We start from the raw sequence: 23,436 nt of genomic DNA on the forward strand, positions 1-23,436 counted from the left end.
CTGCTTCATGACAATGTTTTTGCGGTCACTTTTGCGATCGCAAAACGATGGTCTAAATAGGGATTTTTCACTTTGTGATGATTGGTTCCCTGCTTCGGGAACTGATTCTTCGCAAAACAATGTTTTTTTAACAGCTGATCGGCAGTTTCAAAATGGCCACTGGGTAATTAAAATGGCTCCCCGCTGTGTTTAGGAACGGATTCCTCGCTATACAGGCACCGAAAATGGCCGCCGTATGGAGGATCTTTGCTGGACGGTGAGTTTTAAGCCCATTGGAATGCATTGAAAGGTTTTCAATGCGTTTCAATGGGCTTTTCATTTTCGCTTTACGATGTTTTAGCTTAATAGCGATTTTAACAGCGGTGCCTCATTTAACGGATTATCGCCGTTAAGCGAGGCACCACTGTATTTCTAATTTAAAGTTTAAAAGGGCATTAAAAGGTATTTTAGAAACATTTTGACAGCAGTTTTTCAAGTTGTGTGCCATTTGGCCATCAATCGTAAGCTCAAAAAAAAAAAGTAACATGAACTACTCAGTGATGTAACATGCTATGTTTTCCAACCTTATAATGAGTAAATCTAATGAACTGATTTTAAATTGATATAACTCCCTCTTCCTTAAATTGCTTGTCCTGACAGAATTTTTGAGTAACAAGACAAAATTATTTTTTTTAAAGAAATATTTCCAAGCTCTGAGCCTTCCCAGTTCTGTCCTTACCTTCCCAACATGATGAGGCAGGGTCCCATTAAGCTCTTCAGAAATGTGCATGGTATTCCATACCCACTCTCTCTTCATGCGTTTATGGGTATTGTGATGGGAGGCAGACACTGAGAAATCTCCATGTACACAAGCCAGCACCAACGTCAAGAAAAGCAGAGGGATGAAGCAACTGCAGCCCCACATCTCTGTTGGCCTGGTGATCTTAGAAAGCCCTGTAGAGTATTACAAATTCTTATTAAAAATATATTCAGTGTCTTGCCGTCGAATGAAGATCTTACTGTGCAGCACAGTTTTCTCCAACCTCATCAGCTACCTTCTTCTGACAAGTGACCTTGTTCACAAAGCCCCCAGTATGAATTGCTATCTTCTTACACCATATTTTATACTTATCCAAAGACAAAATATATCTGCTCTCTTCTGAATCATGGCCGAAAACTAAGGCTCAAAACAATCATTAACACTGTTCTAATGGAGTACATATTATTATTTATTTATTTAATTTATATCCCGCCCATTTAGATGTAAGTCTATTCTGGGCGGCTAACAACAGTATTAAAATAAAACAAAACGACAATATTACTACACTAGAGGATGGCGAAATAAGTTAGGTATCGACAGGAGGGAAGGCCTGTCTGAAGAGCCAGGTCTTAAGTTGGCTCTCAAAAATGCCCAGTGAGGGAGCCAGACAAATTTCTGGGAGGAGATTGATCCAGAGCCGAGGGGCCACTGCCAAGAAGGCTCGGTTTCTTGCTCTTTCTCTTCGGGCCTCACTCGGCGTTAGGCCCCTCAGCCGCCCCTCCTGGCTAAAGCGAGGCATACAGGTAGATCTAGATAGGAGAAGGCACTCCGCCAGATATTGAGGTCCTAAACCGTTTAGTGCTTTATATGTCATCATTAATACTATGAAATCAATGCAGAAACAAACAGGTAGCCAATACAAGGCCGCCGGAGTGGGGGAGATATGTTGAAGTTTTCTCACCCCAGTAAGAAACATACAGATGGAAAACAGATGAAACATATTTAAGAATAAAAGTTTTTAAATCCCAACAATCAAATCAATTAAAGAGTCACAAAAATCAGTAAAACAATATAGAATGCCATTTTCAAGAGATGTTCCGTCCTAAAAGCTGCAAAAGCAGAAACTGATCACAATTCTGAGGGATATGCAGGAGAATTTCTCTTGGAACAAAGCAAGAGAAATTCTTCTCCCACATTCTGGGCCAACCGTTTGCTGCAGGAGGTGGTACTCTTAAGATGACCTGACTTCAAGATCTTAACATCTCAACAGGTTCCTAATGAGATAGGCAATTCTTTAGAAGGCTAGTGTTGAGCTGTTTGGGACTTTGAAAATGAAACTAACACCTTGATGGTGGCACAGAAAGCCGCTGGCTGCCATTGCTGGTCTTTCAGTATTATCGCCATATGATCTAGATACCATGCACCAATAAGCAAACTAGATGCCCCATATTTCACCAACTTAGGTTGTTGGGTGCTCTTCCACATAGGGCACACTGGAACCTGGATTTGAGTGGCCGTAGGGTGGACCCCTGAAAAGTCATAGCTGGCACACTAACAAGAGTTATGCAAAACCAGTCCTTGATACTGCTGCTGCCTGGAGGTTCATGGACAGTGCAAAAACAAAACAAAACAAAGCAACAACAACAACAACACAACTTTCCCATACTATGAGCCTCGTCTTAGAAGAATTTATATGTATGATGGATACCCACATAACTGCCCTGGATATAAGCCTAGATTTCTTAAGTCATTACCAAATGTAATATTTACTGCCACTGTTGTTTTATTCACAATTACCGGGCCAATCTCTCATCAAGAGGCTCAAAAGTAAAAGCTGTCATGATTACCTACATTAACACATGTGGTTCCTCTGCAACCTTCTTTTACTCTTCCCCACTTTAGTTTTTAACAGTCTCCAATCCCCACCCATACTTCTTATCATCCCTCCCATTTGCACATGGCTGTCATCTATTTGCTGTCTCCTGGAAGAATGTTTACAGCCTAACACCAAACATAGGCCACAAAGCACTGCAAGATGTAACCAAATAGTCAAGACTCTTTAAGCCAATGAATATTTAGTATGTTTTACTTGTGTAATTGGTATTTCATCCAGCATTTCATTTTTTCCCATGTCTGATGAAGTTTACTTGTCCATGAAAGGTCACATTAAAATATAATAGTATTTAAAGTTCCACATTTTTGTCTTTTTCTTCTTTTTCTTATTGTTTTGTTTTGTTTAGTGTCTTTGGATTTTAGAGAAGTGCATCCTCTTACAGTCTGGCTGCATCCCAATGCCTGAGTCAATGCCTTGGCTACTAACCAGTGGCACTACTGTCTTGGCAGAGCTTAATTCTAGTTTGTGCATCTTCATCTAGTGTCTTATTGAACTCTGGCAATATTCATGGACATCAACAGTTTCATTTGTGTTAGATAGCAGGAAGGAATGGAGCTGGGGGTCATCAGAACGCTGGTGACATTTCACTCCACATTTTCTAATGACCTTCCCTCAGTGGTTTTTAGTATAGTGGACAGCACTATTTTCGTACATCTGTAGGACAAAATATAGTCTTACAGAGAAAACACAGTCTCACAAAGTTGGTAGCTTGCTCTTCCACTGCCTCATTTTGTTAGAGAGGTAAATGGCAGTGACAGACAAGAGGAAAGAAATATGTGTTAGTCTGCAATTTCACTCAATAGATGCATTTTTTAAAAAACACATTGTTCTTTTGATGTAAGACCTAAAACATTCTGAAGATGTCATTGAAACTACCTTATTCTTTCTATATATGGAGCAATATTTTTTTGGAAACTGAAAGAGAAGAATGGATATACAATGGAGTAAATTTAATCCAGCATCTCTGTTTATTTAGCCAAAATAATTTATATCCAGTTCTTCCTCCCTAAGGAGATCAGAGGGAAGCAGGAAAACACGAGACATACTGTATGTGGTATGTAAACAGTCAATAATAAATGACATTCACATCAACCAGAATTCAGAAGGGGTAAAAAACCTAATGAAAATGAGGTGCTATGACTGATTTGTTAAATGCCGTTTGGAGCTCCAGGGCAAGGGGATTCTAGAAATGGGAGACTATCACAGAAAATTACCTCATGGATACTGCAAGGGAAAGAGAGAAGATAACAGTTCTCAAGCAGATTATCTGGAGGAAGGTGTTGTATAGTAGATGTTATATATCATCTTCCTCCACATTGTCTATGTCCTCTATGCCACTGGTTCTTAACCTTTGTTACTCAGATGTTTTTGGATTGCAACTCCCAGAAGCCTTCACCATCAGCTCTGCTGGCTGGGGTTTCTGGGAGTTGCAGTTCAAAAACACCTGAGTAACAAAGGTAAGAACCACTGCTCTATGCTATTTAACATTGATATGAAACTGCTGGGAGAGTTTTGGAGTTTGTTGTCACTAGTATCCAGATGACACCCAACTCTCTCTCCTTTCCATCTCAATCCGAGGAAGCTGTCTTCAGTCTGGAGCAGTGGTTCCCAACCTTGGACTACAACTCTCAGAAACCCTGGTCACCACAGCTCATGGTGAAGGCTTCTGAGAGTTTTAATCCAGAGACATCTTGGGACCCAAGGCTGGGAACCACTTCTCTAGATCCATGTCTGGTGTCCGTCATGGACTGAATGAGGGTGAATAAACTGAAACCTAATTCAGACAAGACAGATGTGCTCCTGGTCAGTTGAAAGCCAGAGCAAGAAATAGAGTTAGGGTGCTGGTTGGGGTTGCCCTCCTTCTGAAAACCCAGTGCGTGGAGGTGCTCCTGGATTCATCTCTGAGCCTGGATGCCCAGGTTCTGGCAGTGGCCAGGTGTGCATTTGCACAGTTAAAACGAGTGTGCCGGCTGTGCCCATTCCTGGAAACAGAGAAGGCCTTCTTCCGTGGCCCCACCAAGCATGCCTATGAGGGTGGTGGGACTAAGGGGAAGGCCTTCCCTGATGATCTTAATGTTCAGGCAGGCTCATAGAGGAAGATGCAATCTTTTAGATAGACTGGACCCAAGCCGTTTAGAATGTTTTAATTTAAAACCTGAACACAAGAGAGGGCCTTATCTTTGGCTGCTCCCAGATTCTGGAACTCCCTCCCATTGGAAGCCTGGCTGGCCCCATCTTTGCTTTCCTTCTGCAAGCAGGCCAAGACCTTTCTGTTTAGGCAGGCTTTCCTTTAATAACTGGTGGGCTGAGAGAGGTTTTGAAATGAATGGTTGTGCTCTGTTGATTTAAATGTGTTTTAACGTTGATTTTATTTACCATTTTAATATAATACTTGTTTAATTTCTTTTTTGATATCTGTATACTTACTGTTTTAGCTTTTTAATGCTGTGTTTTAATGATGCAAGCTGCCTTGGGTCCTTTTAAGGATCAAGGTGGGATAAAAATATTTTAAATAAATAAATATAAAATGTATTTATACAGTACATTCAGCGTCACATCTGTTTGGGCCCATAGGGGTCAAGCTACTGCAGTTCACCCATGCCAGCAAAGAGCTCTATACATGCTCAGAGCGGCTAAAGCAGTAACTTTGAAGAAAGGGGAGGGGACAATGTTGAACTGCCACAGCTTGAGGTCAGCTCTATCCTTGGGCCAAGTGAGGGTACTGCCTCAGGTGGCAGATTTTGGGGGGCAGCAGTGGCAGTCTCTGAATTCTGCCTCATCAACTCTCTGGCGCTTCTGGCTACTTTATTTTATTATTTATTTATTTAAAATAGGTTTAGCCCACCTTTCTCCTTAAACATTGCTTCACGCATGTCCATTTCCTGAGAGAGTTGCGTGCTAATTAATTCTGAAGCTGTGGAAACGGAAAGATCCCTACCCAAACTGCCATTAAAGAGTTTATCACTGACATAGCAGGAAGAACACTTACAGGCAACAGCACATCTGTTTCACACATTCGTTTTCAATTCAATGTACAGGCAGTGTTTCCCCAAACAGAAGTGGTTTCATTTCCTCTGACAGCTTTTTCAGCAGACTTGGTGTCACCAGATAGGATAAGTTTGTCTCTTGACTTACTTCAGAACTGGTGGATCAGCGTGTTCCTCTGTACCGTTTGTTCAGTGAAACTGGAAATTAACTTACCCTGTTTCCCCCAAAATAAGACCTAATCTGAACATTAGCCCTAGTATGATTTTTCAGGATGGTCCTCATATAGGCCCTACTCCAAAAATAAGCTCCAGTTCAGTGAAACTCCGCCCTCCACCCTTGTGCAGCAACCAGAAGATGACATGACTGTATTTAAATCAATGTAGATGGTTGTACATGAAAAAAATAAAACATCCCCTGAAAATAAGCCCTAATGTGTTTCTTGGAGCAAAAATTAATATAAGACCCCGCCTTATTTTTGGGGAAACACATGAAATGTTGTCATGTTTTTGAAACTAACCATAATTTATTATGAGTATTAAAATATGGCCAGACTGTTATATTTCAATACAAATATTTTATATTTTCAGAATATCTATACAGTATCTATATCATATACTTTTATCTGGCACTTTGCTGTTGGGTGATAACTCCCGCAATCTCTCATACAGGCTGTAGGCTCTGGATCTTGGCCCTCCAATGAGAGCTGGAGGGCCAAGACATTCAACCCCTCCTCTCCACTATATTATTCCCAAGATTCAATATGCATTTACAAGAGGAATGAAGCAACATGTATTATATTTTATTTCCTTAGAGGAGTTCCTTCAGCAACAAGCAAGCAAGCAAGCAAGCAAGCAAGCAAGCAAGCAAGCAAGCAAGCAAGCAAGCAAGCAAGCAAGCAAGCAAGCAAGCAAGCAAACCACCCCTGAAAAAACACATAAACATTCACATTCTGGAGTTTCTAGACATTTGAACTATATAATATCTTCTTTCATCATTGTCAGCAAAATAGGAAGCAGATGAAGAATCTTGAAAAGTCCTTGATTCTTTAGGGAAAACTCAGAAAAAGGTCCTTTTTTGGACTATAATTCCCAGATTCCTTGCTTGGCATGGCAACTGGTATAGGAGCTTGGTGGATTTTGAGACTTGTAGTCCAAAAAAAAAAAGCAATTTATGCAAGCCGCCTTATACCTCGCAAACAGGGTACACCCACTCTTTATCATTGCTAGACAATGGAAGATTCTATAGACATCATGTTTCCCAAACAATTAGTAATTCCTGTATCCATCTACTGTGCTCTACTCTCAGTTTCCCCCTCTAGCTCTGCACAAGGTGTTTCTGGATAACTGGTTATCACTTGCTGTAAAAAAACCCATCTAGAATATACCATCCAGTCCTCAGGAGTCATTAAGTTGCAAATCTACCTATATACATCTAAGATATTGGTTTCTATATTTTGACTCCAAAAAATGCCAGTCCTACCTTAAGAATGCATGCTTTCAGGCAGTTTTCTCCATATAAGAAGCACATTTAAGCGAGTTAAAATAGGAAATATTTTAGAGAAAACCAGTGATACCTGAGCTGCTTGCTGCTTTTGCTAGAGAATTGTCTCAGAACTGGTTATATCAGTGGCTTTTAGTCCTGCAAGCAACAAATGTTCAGTTTAGTTCAATCTGTAAAATGCTTGATGGTGCATTTTTAAAATTCTCACAGCATGTACAAAAAAATCCAGGGCACCTTGGTTCATTTCCCTTCCCTTATCCCTGTTTTTGGTAAGAAACTTGAACTTGATAACCCTGTCATTCTCCATCTGAAGATAAAAAAAGAATTTAGATTTTGGTAAGGACCTTATCTTGTATTAATGTCATGTTGCTAAGAAAGGTGTTTTACACATAATTGCTCAATTTTGCACAAAATTGAGCAATATGTGCAATTATGCAAATTGTTCAAACCAGTTTCATCAGTGCTTTGTTTTAGAATTTAAAGCACTGGATGGATTATTTGTATCTTTCTTAATGTTCAGCCTGTTCTCATTTGCTTACTGTGTGCACATGTGTGTGCATACATGTGTGTGCACACATGTGCAAACTTTACTTCTTAAAAGAAAAGAACAGTAGAACCATTTTGTTGAAATTACTTGTGCAGGGGGGCAGGAGAGCTTTTGCTTGTAAGGATGCAAACTCATGAGGCTTTAATATTCCTCACTGAGGTATCTTAAAGTACAGTATCAATTTTTCAAGTGCCTTAATATAGTATTTACTTGCAAATTTCATTTCATATCATAGAATCATAGAAACGTGAAGTTGGAAAGGGCCTACAAGGCCATCAAGTCCTACCCTCTGCCCAATGCAGGAATGCAATCAAAGCATATCTGCCTCTAATTTTTTCTTGAATGACTCCAATGTTGGAGCGCTCACCAACTCCCGAGGTAACTAGTTCCACTGTTGTACTGCTCTAACAGTTAGGATGTTCTTTCATGCTATGCAACCGAAATCTGGCTTCCTTTAACTTGAGCCCATTGTTGCATGCCCTGCACTTTGCCCCTCCTGTCTGTCTGTCTGTCTGTCTGTCTGTCTGTCTGTCTGTCTGTCTGTTTAGCTTATATGCCACCCACTCTACCCAAAGGTCTCTGGGTATGACACCCTTTAAAAAGTGCTATCGTATCCCCCCTCAATCTTCTTTTTCCAAGGCTAAACATACCTAATTATTTTTCAAATGTTATGCACAAGATTTTTTTTTTAAAAAATATTATGGTGCTTATATTTGTACTTGTTTTTAGTTACACTGGATCCCTCTGATGGGAAAAAGTAGGCATAGAAATAAAATAAAATAAAATGACAATACCCATATTGTAAGGTAATTGTAACCAAAACCAGACCATCTGGTGCTGACTATATTAACTGAATTCAACATGCAGTTGGAACCTGTAGCAATTCAAATTCGCTGCCAGCTTTTCTATGAAGTTCACCACTGAACTGGAATTAACAAAAAAAAAAAATATAATGGGATTTACAAAATGGGATTTCTCCAGTGCTATTTTTTTTTTTTTTTTTTTTGGCCAGTGCCCAACAGTGAATGTCTTCAGTCGTGCCAGATTAAATGAAGCTTCTGGCTCATCTTCATCTCAGAAGGAAACTGTACACAAAGGGGCGTTAGTACTTTCCCCACATAATGAGTACAGTCCGAAGAATCTTATATGTTTCACATATTCGGTATGCAGCTCAAGTCTCCTAGCAGCTGCAAAATCAGGAACACTACCACCCTTCCTGCAGGCTGAAGTAATTTATCATGATATGGGCTACAGAGACACTTTGGCAATGGTATACAACCATTCAAGAAGCAACGGGTATGGTTCCTAAAACATTTTTTTAAATGTGCCATTTTAAAGTATTTATTCCAAATACGCTCTAGAAGTTGCTTCCCACTTACGATGACCCTGTGAGAGAGTGATGTGTTCAGTGATTGTAAACTCAAAGCTGTGGCTTTCTTTAGGAAATCAATCCAGCCCCTTCTTAGATGCACACATGAATGTCGCGAGGGGGTTGAGAAGCCAAAAGCAATCCTGTCAAGAGGCTAGGCTCTGTTATGATCCTGGACTCCTAGAAGAGTCACCCAAGACAGAATACGAATAACCGAGGCATCGAACTCCACCTTCATCAGGAATAATGGTGGCGTCAGCAAAAGAGAACGGATACCTCCAATGCTGATGCGGGGGTTAAAGAAATAATCTGGAGGGCAACTCCTGAGCAGCAATGGCAGAGGATCTTTCACAGATGGTGTTAGGATGCTAAAAATATGGGACAAGTGTCATTCAGATTGGAGAGAGATTTTTGTGTGTGCATGCAGTCTTGCCAATGAACTACTTTTGAGGGGCTTTGAAAGTGTAACTAATTACTTCTGCAAATTAACTTGCAAGCTCTGGGCATGTAGGCAATGACTAGAGTGGAAAAAGAAACGAATAAAAGGGAAGGGCAGGAAGCAATGGCTCCAAGTGAGCAAGATGCTCTTAAGGTGACACCAGATCGTACATTTATTGTGTTTTCTTGCTGAGATGCTTTCCCATGTGGTGAAAGGTACCAGTTTGCCAAAGCACCTGATCTTCTTCACTTAGGTATTAACATGTTTTATTTGTGATTAGCCACTGAAAAATAAAGACAGGCCTAATATGTAGGTCTGTTCACGGAGGCATGTAGTTCTGGGTAGATTTCATTGTGGCAAAGAAAAGCAAGTTAACTACCAGGAATACACACTAAACTTAATATCCAGTTTGAACATCTTCCTTGCTGCTATTAGTACTGCCCGTTTTCTTCCTCTCCCTGCTTGGGATCAAGTCACCAAACTACCTAGAGTGTGTGCAAAACCAGTGATGGTGGCTGCTCCATCTCCCTCTTGTCCCTCTTGGTCCGGCGAATGGGGATGTTCGGGGGGGGGGAACTTCAGGATTTATTTTATTTCACAGCCTTTTATGGGGCTCCCCTTTTAGTTTTAGGTTCTTTTGGTAACAGGCCCTTTCGGGAAACCAAAAAGTACCAGAGCCTTTTTTTTGCTCTTTTGTTCTTTTCAGATTTCCCCTTCTGGTTTCTAGTGCTAGACCCAATTAAGCCCTACAGAATCCTCAAAATAAGTCGAAAAAGTGGGGACAAGGCAAGAGAAAACCATCCACACCAAAATGGATAACAACAACTGTACAGGGGAAAAGTCAGTCATCCACAGACCTATGCAGGCATTCATAGTACGTATTTTAAAGTTCACATTTATCATCACATTCTCCTCTCCATTAATTCATCAGCATTAAATAATACAGATGAGAAAGAGAAATCATCATCATGATCCTAATCAAAATAAAACATACACAATTTACTAAGGGCGATATTATCACACCTTCCTAACTTGAAAATATGGGGGGGGGGAGGCTTGGGGAGAGAGTTCTCCCTTCTATTAGTTTGATAGCTTCAATCCAGCAGCACAGAAAGGCGTCCAACAGGGAAAGGCTGGGCAGCCAGGCACTCTAGGAAACAATAAAGGAAATCGGGGAATGGGGGGGGAATTCCTCCAAACAACAATGAATAGTAAAATAAAATAAAATAACAAAACAAAATAAAAGCAGGGCAATCTGGAATATGAAACATGGAAGAAATTTGTAATGTTTGTGAACCTTTCTTTCAAAATCCCAAATCTTTTGTATTTCACACTCTATCTGTCATAAAGCCTAGACTCAAAGAAAGGGTCTCTTTGATGTTCTTCTCCATCTGGGTCAACGTGAAAGTCCAATCCCTAATGATGATCAGGTGGGATGGAGGAAAGCCAACAGCAAGGACTGAGCATCTTTTACTGACCACAGCACAGATTAGCATACATTTGCACATGTTAATTTATATTTATATGAACAAATTTAAGAATAACAAGTATGACTTAAACAGGAACTCAGTACCCCCCTTGCTGGAGAGGAAGACTGTCCAGGTGACGTGTGTACATGCTCAGTCTGCTGACCTGGGCTTTACTCTTGAGGCACAACATGTCCCTGCTCTCCTCTCTGGTTGGCAAGCTTTAAACAAGACAGTCCTGGAGAAAAAAGCCATTTTCAAATAGAAGACCATGATCCACAAGGCCAACATTTAGCTGTCTGAGTCAGAATATGAACCTTCCTGACCCAGACAAGAGGCATAATATCAAAGCTAGCAATATTATTTTGACACGTGACACCAAATCCCATTAGCACTCAGCCCATCCCTGAAGGTGAAAGTGTAAAAAAGGAAATAAAGCCACTAACCATTTCCTGCCTTTTCATGACACGCAATATCCACTGCCTGAGGTAGCCCCTTCATTCTGCCTCATGGCAGGAGTAGCCCGGGGCCTCTAGCTGTCCTTGCAAGACAGAGCTAGTTGCTGTGAAGTAGGATGCTTGGCCAGCCGTCCTCTGATTTTGTGGGCAGGTAACCTGACCAGACATGGTTGAACAAAGCTTGAAGGACTGCAAAGGTTGATGGAAGACACTTGGAAGACACCGGAGTGTTGAGTCATATCTGTGCTATTCCTTAGGTCATTTTGACACTCTTATATCATATTTACACCCTGGCTTCCCTCCCAAAGAATCTTTGGCAAAATAGTTCAATAAGGGTGCTCAGATACTGCTGTTACTCTTGTAAGAACTGGAGCTTCCAGGGAGAGAATTATGGTAAGCTGAGAAAAATAAACCAACTCCAAGGCCTTTTGATATGGTGGCAAAGACATTCAATACCACAGGAAGCTGTGTCTTGTCCTGCCTTCTTGGTGCATGAATCCATCTACATCTTTCATGTGATGGAATATATTGTCCTATACACAGTTTTTTTTAAAAAAATATTAATTAAGAGATACAGTCCTATTAAAATCTTCACAGTTGTTTTCAACAGTTTCCTTGAGGGATGATGTCTCCTTCTGAGTGGCAACTTTAGTGATTGCAATTCTCTTTAGACACAATTTAGCCATTATCTATCTTAAATGCATACTTTCAGATATTGGAAGTGACAATGAATAAAAGATTATGGAAGTAGATTCAATCTGGACAAAGTGGTTGTGAAAAATATGCATTAGAGCTATAGTACATGAGAATGCACTTCTTTGTGTGTAGGGGTTAAATCACATAAACAAATCAAGCCTTTCTGTGTTATGTGATAATTTAATTTAAACAAACCTATCCATTTTGGAAGAAATCAACCCTGAGTGCTCACCAGAAGGACAGATCCTGAAGCTGAGGCTCCAATACTTTGGCCATGTGATGAAAAGAGAAGACTCCCTGGAAAAGCCCCTGATGTTGGGAAAGTGTGAAGGCAAGAGGAGAAGGGGACGACAGAAGACGAGATGGTTGGACAGGGTCATCGAAGCTACCGACATGAATTTGACCCATCTCTGGGAGGCAGTGGAAGATAGGAGGGCCTGGTGTGCTCTGGTCCGTGGGGTCACAAAGAGTCGGACACAGCTTAACAACTAAGCAACATGATTTAAATGACAATTTAACTTTCAAATTAAATTTACCAAAAATATTGTTACTTGTAACTAGTAACTTTTTTGGATGATAATAGAGCTAAGGGACTTGAAAAGCCATGCAATAATGTAACATTTTTTATGCAATGAGTAGCCTTTTCAAAAGTAAATATTTTGCAAATACACTTTGTTTCAAAAGTAGAAGTTACTGAGAAAGTAACTTGTTTGAATTTTAAAGGGAACTTTAAGTTATCTTGGACACATTTTTGACATTCATTTTTCAAATTTCATGCCACTCTGTTGTCCATTGTAAGTGGCAAGGGAAATATTGTTTTATTTAGGCTTTTGTGCTTTTCTAGGTATTTCAGGGCCCTGTATCAGGATTAGCCACTAGAGAGAGCTGAATTCTGCTCTATTTCTCTAGTGTGCTGGCAATGCAACTTATTAATAATGTGGAATGCAAAGGATTACTCCCACAAAGAGAAGAATGACAACAATAACAGCAACTGGATTACCAGAAAGTCATGAACACGACAATGAGATCTTTTTTAAAAAAATATTTCATGTTCTGATCCTGGCAGAGTTTATTAGCACATTGGACAAAACATGGGTGTTTGTGGTTTTCAACTTTCCTATAGTTCTTATTGTTTCAGTGGAAACCACTTCAGGTTCATTTAATTAACAGAATAAATGCTGAGTAGGATATCTTGGCATGGATGACACCATTGGGAATGAACTCATAATATTTACAGTTTGAACAGAGGTGGTTGAAGACGGCTGAAGGCAACAGCCAAAGGTTTATGAGTCCTGGGCTGCTGTTGAAATGAAATTCTTCTGCCTCTCCACCCACTTGGAGTTCACTTTGGCAGGCACTGGACTGTGTTGTGGACTACATAGTGCACGCTAAGGTCAGCAGCAGGAATTACTTTTATAAATGGCTTACAACTGGTTCTCTGCCAGTGGGTGGAGAGGAAGGAGCACACTTGTTTTTTGTTGCTCCAGAGGGCAGGACTAGAACCAGCGGCCGGAAAGTTGCAGGGCACCAGAATTTATTTGTACATAAGCTATTTTACTGTCAGAACTATTGGACTGATGAACCGACTTCCTTGGGAGGCAGTGGCCTCTCCTTCAAAGACCTTGAATGGTGGTCAACTCTCAGGGATGTTCGATTTGCAGCCTGCATTGCACACCTTGCATTGAGTAGGAATTTGACCGGATGATCTCCAAGATCCCTTCCAGCTAGATCAAAGGAAGGCAAAATGCAGCTTTACAGATATGGTGGGATTGGACCTTCCAGGATTCCTCACTATTAGCCTTGCTGGCTAAGGTTGTTGGGAACTGCGTACCAACAACATGTGGAGGGACAGATGTTGCCTTCCTCTGATTGAGGTCATTCTATGCTGTTCTGGGGAAAATATTGAAACAGTCAGTCCGCTATCTGGATTTGCAAATGTTGTTGAAGAGGAAATGATGTAGGGACTGCACTTCATGACACCAAGCATGCCCATATGCAGCTGAGTTCAGTTTAAGCTGTGTGCTGTTCAGGAGGTTTCCATGGAATGAGCTGTCTCGGAAGTGGGGGGGGTGACACTGGAATGGCCAGATGGCTGGCTTCCTGCAGATGGCAGAAGAAAGAGAAATCATGCAACGTCTAAGACCCCCACTTCTTCCTACCTTGGGACAGAAACAATAGATGGATGTACTCTGAGCAAATACTAAGGCCGATAGCCATCATCTTGGCATTTCCTATGATTCCGAGAAACTGAACTGGCAGATATTAAAGAGGGTCTTGTCCAGATGTTTGGGTTTTGTTAAGAAAAAAGAAAGAAAGAAAATCTGGGAATTAAATTTTGGACATTTTGAATTGAGACCAGTGATGTCATACATTGTTTTGTTTAATTTTCTTTGAGGAAAATGTTGGAGTAGTGATGGCATAGTAGTTTGACAGGGGAATTATGTGTCTTTTAATTGTTGCTGGGGCTATGCCTAAGGATGTGGACTATTTTCAGAAAAACATGCAAAAATGAACTGAATTGGGGTACTTTTGGGGTGGCTATAGGGCAGAACGAAGAGCTGCTACACACCCTGTTGGCAGAACAATGGCTTTCTTATTCCTTTTGATGTTTAATGTCTTCTTCCTGTCTGTAGGTATAAGAAGAACTTCAGCTGCAGAAGGACAAGGCAGCCTGTTGTGGGAAGGATAAGGAGGGACGTTGACAAGACCTGGATTCCCATCTGTTTATAGTCTTCCCTTTGCTTGCGGGTGTAAGAAGCATTGGCATCAGCTCAGTGTGGAAGGGATGGTCCCTCTCGAATTGGCCTTCTCAGCCACTCTAGACGCTGTTCCAAGGCCTCCATACAGAGCACGATACCATAGTCTCTTGACACTGAAGGATGCCTACTTGCTTGCAGGTATAAGAAGAGCTTGAACTGCAGAGGTAGTGCCTTTGTGTTGCATCAAGTGAGCACACAGCATTGCACTGGGAGCTGCAGGAGGAGTCAACCCATGGAACCAGATTCCCAGCCACCAAGAGATCTCTGCAACCACCCTTTCAGCATCTCCTTCTTTTTGTAGTCCTTCCTCCCTGTATTTTCTAAAAAAACAGCACAACCTTCCCAAATCATGCCCTCTCGTTTTAGCTTTTTATGATATTCTTCTCAGTTCCTGCCAGCTCTAGGGGTGGGGGAAGCAGTTAATTTAATCTCTGTCTGCTTGTGGAGGGATGTGTTTGGTGGGAAAGACAATGCTGGGGGGGGGGGGAACCAGGGAGCAGCTGTTGGAGTTGCTCAGGGCAGGGGGAGACATGGTGGGGGACTGCACTCACAGCACCATGTGAAAGAGAAGGAGAAGAAGATATTGGTTGCCCCTAAGCTGTCCCCAAACTTAGATAACTTTGATAGCTGTGAGGATAGGCCCCTAGGCTGAAACTGCTGCTACTAATGGCAGATCAGTAAATGGAAAAAAAACAACAGCCATCTGGGACTTGATCCTGGATGAAGAGGCCAATCTGGTTTGTAGAACAGCGATTTGGCTGGATGAGGTTGGGGGTGCCAGTCTCACCCAGCTTTGTCTACCAGGGTTCTCTGAGCAGCAGAAAGCATGACCTGGGGCGGGGGGGGGGGAGGAGGAGGTGGAGATGCAGTGGTCTATTGTGATTCTATCATCATCCCCAGGTGCCACATTCCTCATGTGTGTATTTGAAAGTGGGAGCTCGGGACAAATTCTGTTGGGGTACTCAATAATGTCCATGTCCGAACTTACTGAGCTGGTCTTGGGGGTGGTGTTGGGGTCTCCTCGGCTTTTTGTGCTGGGGGACGTCAACATCCATGCCGAGGCAGCTTTGTCAGGAGTGGCTCAGCACCTCCTCCATAACAACCATGGGTCCATCTCAAATGGTTTCTCCCCCCATTCATGCTGCAGGACACACTTTTGACCTGGTTTTCTGTACTGGGATTGATGATCTGGGTGTGGAGGAACGTCCATTCTCCTGGTCAGATCATCATCTGGTGGGGTTGAAACTTACTGGAAGTCAGCCTCTCTGGGGCTGACTTCCAATTAAGATGATTTGCTCCAGGAGGCTGATGGATGCAGATGCTTTCCTGATGGCTCTCGAGGCATTTCCTGTTGCCTCAGCAGGCAATTCTGTTGAAGCCCTGCTTGACCTCTGGAGTCCCAAGGGCAGTTTGTGTCGTTCTGCCAACTCCTGCAACGTTGCTGGAACCAGTTGTATTGGCTCTTGCCTTTCCATTGGACCATTTCAGCAACATGGAGAGTGGGGATTTGCTGCGTGGGTAACAGCCTATTCTCCATACTACTTTACCCAGACTTCATGCTCTGGAGAGGACACTTCTCGATACAGAGCATGTTACCAAAGTCTCTCGAGACTGAAGGATGCCTATGACCTCGGGAATGGGGAAATGGTCAGGGCAGTTGACACAATTACTCCTAAGCGTTCCCTCCTACAAAGTAAAGCCAGACTAGTCCCCTGGAAGTGGGAAGTGAATGGGATGGAGACTAGAGTGACGATGGTGGAGTGAATCTGACCAAACACATCGGAAGGCCTATTCCGTGGCATTCTTCGCTGCCACCATTGCGTCTGCACAAGTTGTTCAGTGGAGCTCTTCTGAGTGATCAAGGACCTCTTATATCATGGCCCACAGGAATACAGTGTTGACCACTTGGTAGCTCACTGTGAAAAATCTGCACAGCATTTTGCAGGCAAAATCACTTGGATCTGCTCTGACCTTGATGTTGCAGTTAAAACAGTTTTGTAGATGTAACTATAGGTCCTGCTTGTCTGGTGTTGATGGATAAGTTTCAGTTTTTGCAGCCTGATGATGTGGACAGGATCCTTGGAGAGGTGAAGGCTACCCCTTGTCTCCTGGACCCTTGTGAGAGAATGGCTGAGTGGGTCCAAGGGGTAGTGAATGCCTCCTTGCATGTAGCATCCCAGCATGCTTAAAGGAGGTATTAATAAGATCATTTTTGAAAAAGCCTTCCTTGGACCCCACAGTATTGGCCAGTCTCTAATATCCCATTTTGGGGCAAGGTGCTAGAACAGGTTATGGCTTCTCGGCTCCAGGAGTTCCTGGATGAAATGGATTATCAAGATCCATTTCAATCTGGCTTCAGGCCTGGTCATGGGATGGAGACTGCTTTGATCACCTTGGTGGACAACCTACGCCGGGAACTAGACAGAAGGAGTGTGTCCCTGTTAGTCCTGCTGGACCTCTCAGAGGCTTTTGATACCATCAACCATGGTATCCTTATGGGCTCTCTCTCTTGGGTGGGACTTCGGAGGCATTGTTTTACAGTGGCTCCGGTCCTTCCTGGAGGGGAGAACCCACTGGGTAGTGCTGGGGGAATCCTGTTCAACACCCTGGCCTTTGGCCTGTGTTGTCTCTCAGGGATCTGTTTTGTTCCCTATGCTCTTTAACATCTACATGAAATTGCTGGGAGAGGTTTCCTGAGTTTGGGTGTTCGATGTCACCAGTACAGTGGCGCCTCGACGTGCGATCATTTCGAGTTACGACTATCTTCTGGAACGGATTAAGTTCGTAAATCGAGGCATCACTGTACGCTGATGACATCCAACTCCACCTCTCCTTCCCATCTAGATCCAAGGAAGCTGTTTTGGTTCTAAACCAGCGTCTGGTGTCAGTAATGGATTGGATGAGTGTGAATAAACTGAAATGCAATCCAGACAAGGCAGAGGTGCTCCTGGCCAGTCGAGATGCAGATCAAAGAACAGGGTTGCAGCAGCCTGTGCTGGATGAGGCCACACTCCCTCTGAAAACACAAGTGTGCAGCTTGGTCAGGTGCTCCTGGATTCCTCTCTGAGCCTGGATGCCCAGGTTCTGGCAGTGGCCAGGAGTGCCTCTGCACGGTTAACAGTAGTGCGCCCGCTGTGCCTGTTTCTTGAGAGGGCTGATCTGGCCCCACGGTGACACAAGCCCTAGTTACATCTTGACTGGATTACTGTAATAAGCTCCACGTGGGGCTGCCTTTGGAAAGGGTTCGGAAACTCCAGAGGGTCCAAAATGCAGCAGCCAGACTGCTTACTGGGAGTGATTACAGAGATCTTGTGACCACCACCACCACCCCGTTACAGTGGCTGAACTGGCTGCTGATCCATTTCCAGGCACAATTCAAATTGCTGGTCTTAACCTATAAAGGTGTAAACAGCTTGGGTCCAATCTATCTAAAAGACTGCATCTCTCTCTATGAGCCTGCCCAGGCATTGAGACCATCAGGGAAGGCCTTTCTCTCGGTCCTGCCTCCCTCACAGGTCTTCTCAGTGGAGACACGGGAGAGGGCCTTCTCTGTTGCTGCTCCCAGACTCTGGAACTCCCTGCCACGGGAAGCTAGGCTGGCCCCATCGTTGCTGTCCTTCCGCAAACAGGTGAAGGCCTTTCTGTTCTGGCAGGCTTTCCCTTAATAACTGGTGGGCTGAGAAGGGTTTTGAAATGTTGTTTCCAATGTGTTTTAGTACTGATTTTGTTAGTGTTTTCAATATAACACTCAATTCTTTTTTAATATTTATATATCTACTGTTTTTTAGTTTTTAAATATTGTCTTTTTACTTATACAAGCCGCCTTGCAGTCTTTTTAAGGGGAAAGGCAGGATAAAAATATTTAAATAAATAAATAAAACTGTGGAGTTAAAAAGACAGTTTCTGGTACGTATTGAGGAAAAGGGAAATTGCTGTTAGTACACTGTGTTCTTAGTGCCAAAGCAGAAATCAAGTGATGGCTGAACTCCCCAGGGAAACCCAAAACACTCCAACTACAGAAGCCCGAGGGAAGGCAGAATGCATTTTCTTGTAACTGTTATACCAACCATTTTGCAGACCTTCAGGGCGAAGTAAAATACGTGTTGCCACAGAATTTTTGCATTCTAGAACAGACATCTTTTTCTTGTTCCTCTCACTCAGCAAATATTCTCACACTATCACAATTGAGGTTGTGAGTGATTGTGGAAGGATGATTGCTATATGGGCTTTGATGGGATAGGAAATATAATTAGGCTATTTTCTTCTTCTCTTTTTTCACTTTAACAATCACTGCCTGATAGAATTCCGGCTGCAATAGTAAACTTTAGCATATCCACAAAATGGGTGGCCTTATGTGGCCCCAGCAGTTAAACCTATTGGATTTCTCTCTTTTGCAATAATGTTAATTATTTTCAGTTGAGAACTGGAATAATGCTGGTCAGATAATGCTGCAGATTCCGGATGGAACAGAATCTCTCTTACAGGACACAGAGTGGGTTGGTAATTTTCTGTACGCAAAGTGTTTGAGAACAAAACTAATAGGGGCCCTTCCATTCATATCTATTAGAGATCTTCCATGAAAATAAGGATGGACAACCTTCTGAGCTTTGGGTCCAAACATGTCCATTTCTGGACCTGATCTTATGAAATTCCAAAATATGTTCTTATGGGGAAAATACAGTGGTGCCCCGCTTGATGACGATAATCCGTTCCAGCAGAATCGCTGTAGAATGAAATCGTCGTCAAGCGAAAGTAAAAAGCCATTGAAATGCATTGAAAACCGCTCAATGCATTCCAATGGGTGAAATACCTCATCGTAAAGCGAAGATCCTCCATAGGGCGGCCATTTTCCGGCGCCTGTAAAGTGGGGAAACACAGCGGGGAGCCATTTTGAAACAGCGGGTGGCCATTTTGAAATCCGACGATCAGCTGTTTTGATAGTCGTAAAGCGAAAAATCGGTTCCCAAAGCAGGGAACCGATCGTCGTCAAGCGGATTTTCCCCATCTAAACTACTTTGCCATAGACTCATCACTTCCACATCACCTCTATTAAAGGCTTGTCTGGGCTGGAATATCAGCTGACATTTACCTGTGTAAGTCTGAAACAGCCAGCAGATAGCCAATACCATCTAAACACCGTTTTGTGATCGCAATAGCGATCGCAAAATACTCATCGTGAAGCGATTTCGTCATCTACCGGGGTAAGTGTCTAGTGGGGCAGCACTGTATATATTTTCTCCATAAATTTATATACAGTGGCACCTTGCAAGACGAAAGCCTCGGACAATGAAAAACTCACAAGATGAAAGCATCTTGCGAGCTTTTTGGTGCCCCATAAGACGAAGACATTTTTGTCTTCCGAGGTATGTTTTCCCATAGGAATGTCTTGAATTTTAATTAATGCGTTCCTATCTACCAAAAAACTATGAAAAAGTCACTTACCAGATAGGGAGCTGGGGCAGCACCATTGGAGGACTGGCGGGGTCCACTGCAACCACGATTGCTGCTTTCAGAGGTTCCCCAGCAGTCCTCCGATGGTGCTGGGCAAGCCTCTGAAGACTACCCCAGCACCATTTTTTACATTCCCGCCCCTTATCCCTGTCTTTTTCCATTTGGAGGCTTGCCTCTGATGGTGCTCGGCAAGCCTTCAAATGGAAAAAGGCAGGGGAAATTGGTGGGAAATTCAAAAATAGTGCTGAGGAAGGTTTGCCCAGCACCATCAGAGGACTGCCAGGGGACCTCTGAAAGCGGTGATAGCGGTTGCAGGGGACCCCTCCAGTCCTCCGATGGTGCTTCCCCAGCTCCCTACCTGGTAAGTGACTTTTTCATAGTTTTTTGGCCCATAGGAACGCATTAATTAAATTTCAATGCATTCCTATGGGAAAATTCACCTCGCAAGATGAAAATTTCGCAAGACGACAGGTCTTGCAGAACGAATTATTTTCGTCTTGTGAGGCACCACTGTATATTAGTAAGAAACCTCCTTGCACCCTCTAGTGGCAAAATATATTTTTATAGAGAGAAAATTGGGAGACAGGATGCTGGGGAGGGGCACTAAAAACATGGCCGATTGCTCCCTCTCATTTCGCCAAAGGGCAGAATGGGACTTTTTCAGCTAGAACTTTGAAAATATTCTAAAAATATGTTTGGGAATGCATGGGAGGTCCGGGGAGTGCCTCTACTTAATAATAAGATGAATATCTTTGGTGTTCCCATCCCATCCTACTCTGAAATCTCTGCATCAATATACAGAAAAGGAGAAGAGGAAGGAGATGGCCAGAGGGAGGACCCTAATGGCCTAATTATATTACCTATCCAATCAAAGCCCATGGATTTAGGGAGCATGGAACTGCTGTGGTCAAAAACAATTTTGGCATGCAATTATCATGGCCTTGCTGCTTTCAACAAGGATGAACTAGACCTGTCCAAACTTGATAAGGTGGAGGAAATGTAGGATCCTGAAGACTTTGGGGGCCTCCCAGAAGCTTAATTCCTGGGAGAAGACAGCTCTGTACCTGAATCAGAGGAGAAAACTGGATTGTCTCTCAGCACACAAGAACTCTGCAGGATAAAGGCATGAGCCCGGCTACAAGCCCCCACATTAAGTGCTCAGCTGCAGGAAAAGACTCTTCTGGAGAAAAGGGCTCCTCATGTGTAGGTGTCTCTTGGAAAAGCTTTTTCTCCTAAAGAGTCCAATCCTAGAGCTGGATTCTGTTTCCAGATGGCCATTTGGAAAAGCATCTGAACTCTGGGTGGACTTCTGTAGCTCTACACGAGGTCCAGTATGCCTTCTGTCCTGATCTTTGCTGTTTACTCTTTGCTGTGTCTGAGTTTTGGATTCTTCGACTGCACATCTTGGCCACTTCTTGTTTGTCTTCTGATACTACTGGCCTGGTTTCATTTCTGAACTGTTTGTGGATTTTGGCATTGGATCTCTGACCACCTGATTTAGCAGGACTCTGTTTCTAGATTTCTTCCTATTAGTACAGGTGCCCTGATCTTGTTTTGTGTATTGTATGCACAGAGTTTGTCCCTGAGGCCAGCTTGCTTAGCAGCAGGACAGTGATATACCATATACACATACGCTGGTTCTGAAACCACTACACTTAGATAGTCTTGCTATGAATAATTTCTTAAATATACTTCATACTTTTCAAAATTAATGCACATTCATGTTTTGATTTTAGAAACATAATATTACATTGATTGATTTTATGATTTGACTTTTCTAAATTAGTTCAGTGTTGCTATGGAAAAATACAAATTATATTTTCCCTTTTGAAAGTTTGGGTGGAGTTACATCTCTGCTTTTTATGTTCTTTTCTTCGTTTTTGGTGCTGCTGTCCTCAGAAGGATTAGAGATTCTTAAAAATAATCAAATGCTTATTGCCAAAAAAGGTTTTACTAGAATCCTACTGATGTTAAAGGTAATATTTGTGTAATTTGCTGCGGCAAACTGCAGTTAATTAGCTAAGTGCTGTGGTGCATCTCTCTTGTATATGGTGGTGCCTTGAGTTGCAAATTTAATCCATTCTGGAATGATGGTTGTAATGCAAGTTGGTCGTAACTCAAAGCACCATTTCCCATAGGAATACATTGAAACATGATTAATCCGTTCTGGCTGGGAAAAAAAACATTCCACCAGGGACCAAAACATACACTGCAAGACCCATTATAACTCCCCAGCCCAAACCCTAGGAGCTACAGAATCAAACAAACTCATTCTAGCAGGGACTAAAAAACACACTGCAAGACCCACCACAGCACAGAAATATAACCCCCCCCACTCAGTCCAAACTCACACTGCAAAACCCTGTACAGTACTCACCCAGAATGGGCAGTTTAAAAATTTTAAAAAGCAAAAAGCAATACCAGGCAGTCCAAAGCCTGTCTGTGAACGCACTCTCTATAACCGCTGGGGTGAAGGAGCTCTTAGCTGATGAACGGTTAGCAGTTCAAATTTCCCTGCCTTTTCCCTGGCCTTTTCCCCTGGTCATATCTCAAAGCGCAGGTCGCAAGTCAAAGCAAAATGTTGCGGCTGGAGCTGGTCATAACTCGAATTGGTCACAAGTCAAGACGGTCATAAGTCGAGGCACCACTGTAATTGGGTGTATGACTAGGCACACAAACAACCAAGACATGTCCTGACATCTTTACTATTAGCTATGGCAAGTTATGCGTACTTTAAATAAACACCAATAGGATGCAGACCAGTGTGTTATGTAATCATATGTACTGTACCACTGAGTGTACTGTATATGGGATTTATTTCCACATGTGTACACTCCATGCAAGGAAAGGATTGCTGGAGTCCCACCTGTCTGAAGCACAGACCCTATTGTAACCATGCAGGCTCTACATACTGTATGAGCCAGAACAACTTTTTCTTCTGGATTCCAGCTTAGGGGTAGAGCTACCGTGGATATAACAAAGGCTCCTCTTCAGACATATCATATTTGCCTGAAGAAAGCATGGGCGAAGGGACGACAGGCTTTCATCCGTAGATGTGGAGTGTACAAGCCTCAAGAAGATCATGCATCAGTAGGGCTCGCTGCTCTAAGGCTTGTGTTTGGTTCACTCA

At 42.6% G+C, this 23,436-nt stretch overlaps 1 protein-coding gene across 4 annotated transcripts in view; it reads right to left on the minus strand.

The window, feature by feature from the left end:
* Positions 1–23,436, minus strand: part of CDH5 (cadherin 5) — a 55,184-nt gene that overhangs the window by 25,996 nt on the left and 5,752 nt on the right. Inside the window, exons 2-3 of one of the 4 annotated variants that reach the window (XM_020805884.3) lie at positions 7,195–7,259; positions 719–933 (exon numbers count right to left, since the gene is read on the minus strand). The exons of 1 other annotated variant lie outside the window; for it this stretch is intronic. In XM_020805884.3, coding sequence (XP_020661543.3) covers positions 719–904 — 186 coding nt within the window. In that variant the 5' untranslated portion in view covers positions 905–933; positions 7,195–7,259. The remainder of the gene's footprint in view (positions 1–718; positions 934–7,194; positions 7,260–23,436) is intronic. 2 more of the 4 variants (XM_020805885.3, XM_020805886.3) reach the window with 2 other exon arrangements.

The sequence above is a fragment of the Pogona vitticeps genome, chromosome 10, assembly GCF_051106095.1.
Source record: "Pogona vitticeps strain Pit_001003342236 chromosome 10, PviZW2.1, whole genome shotgun sequence".
In the NCBI taxonomy this organism is placed as follows: domain Eukaryota; kingdom Metazoa; phylum Chordata; class Lepidosauria; order Squamata; family Agamidae; genus Pogona; species Pogona vitticeps.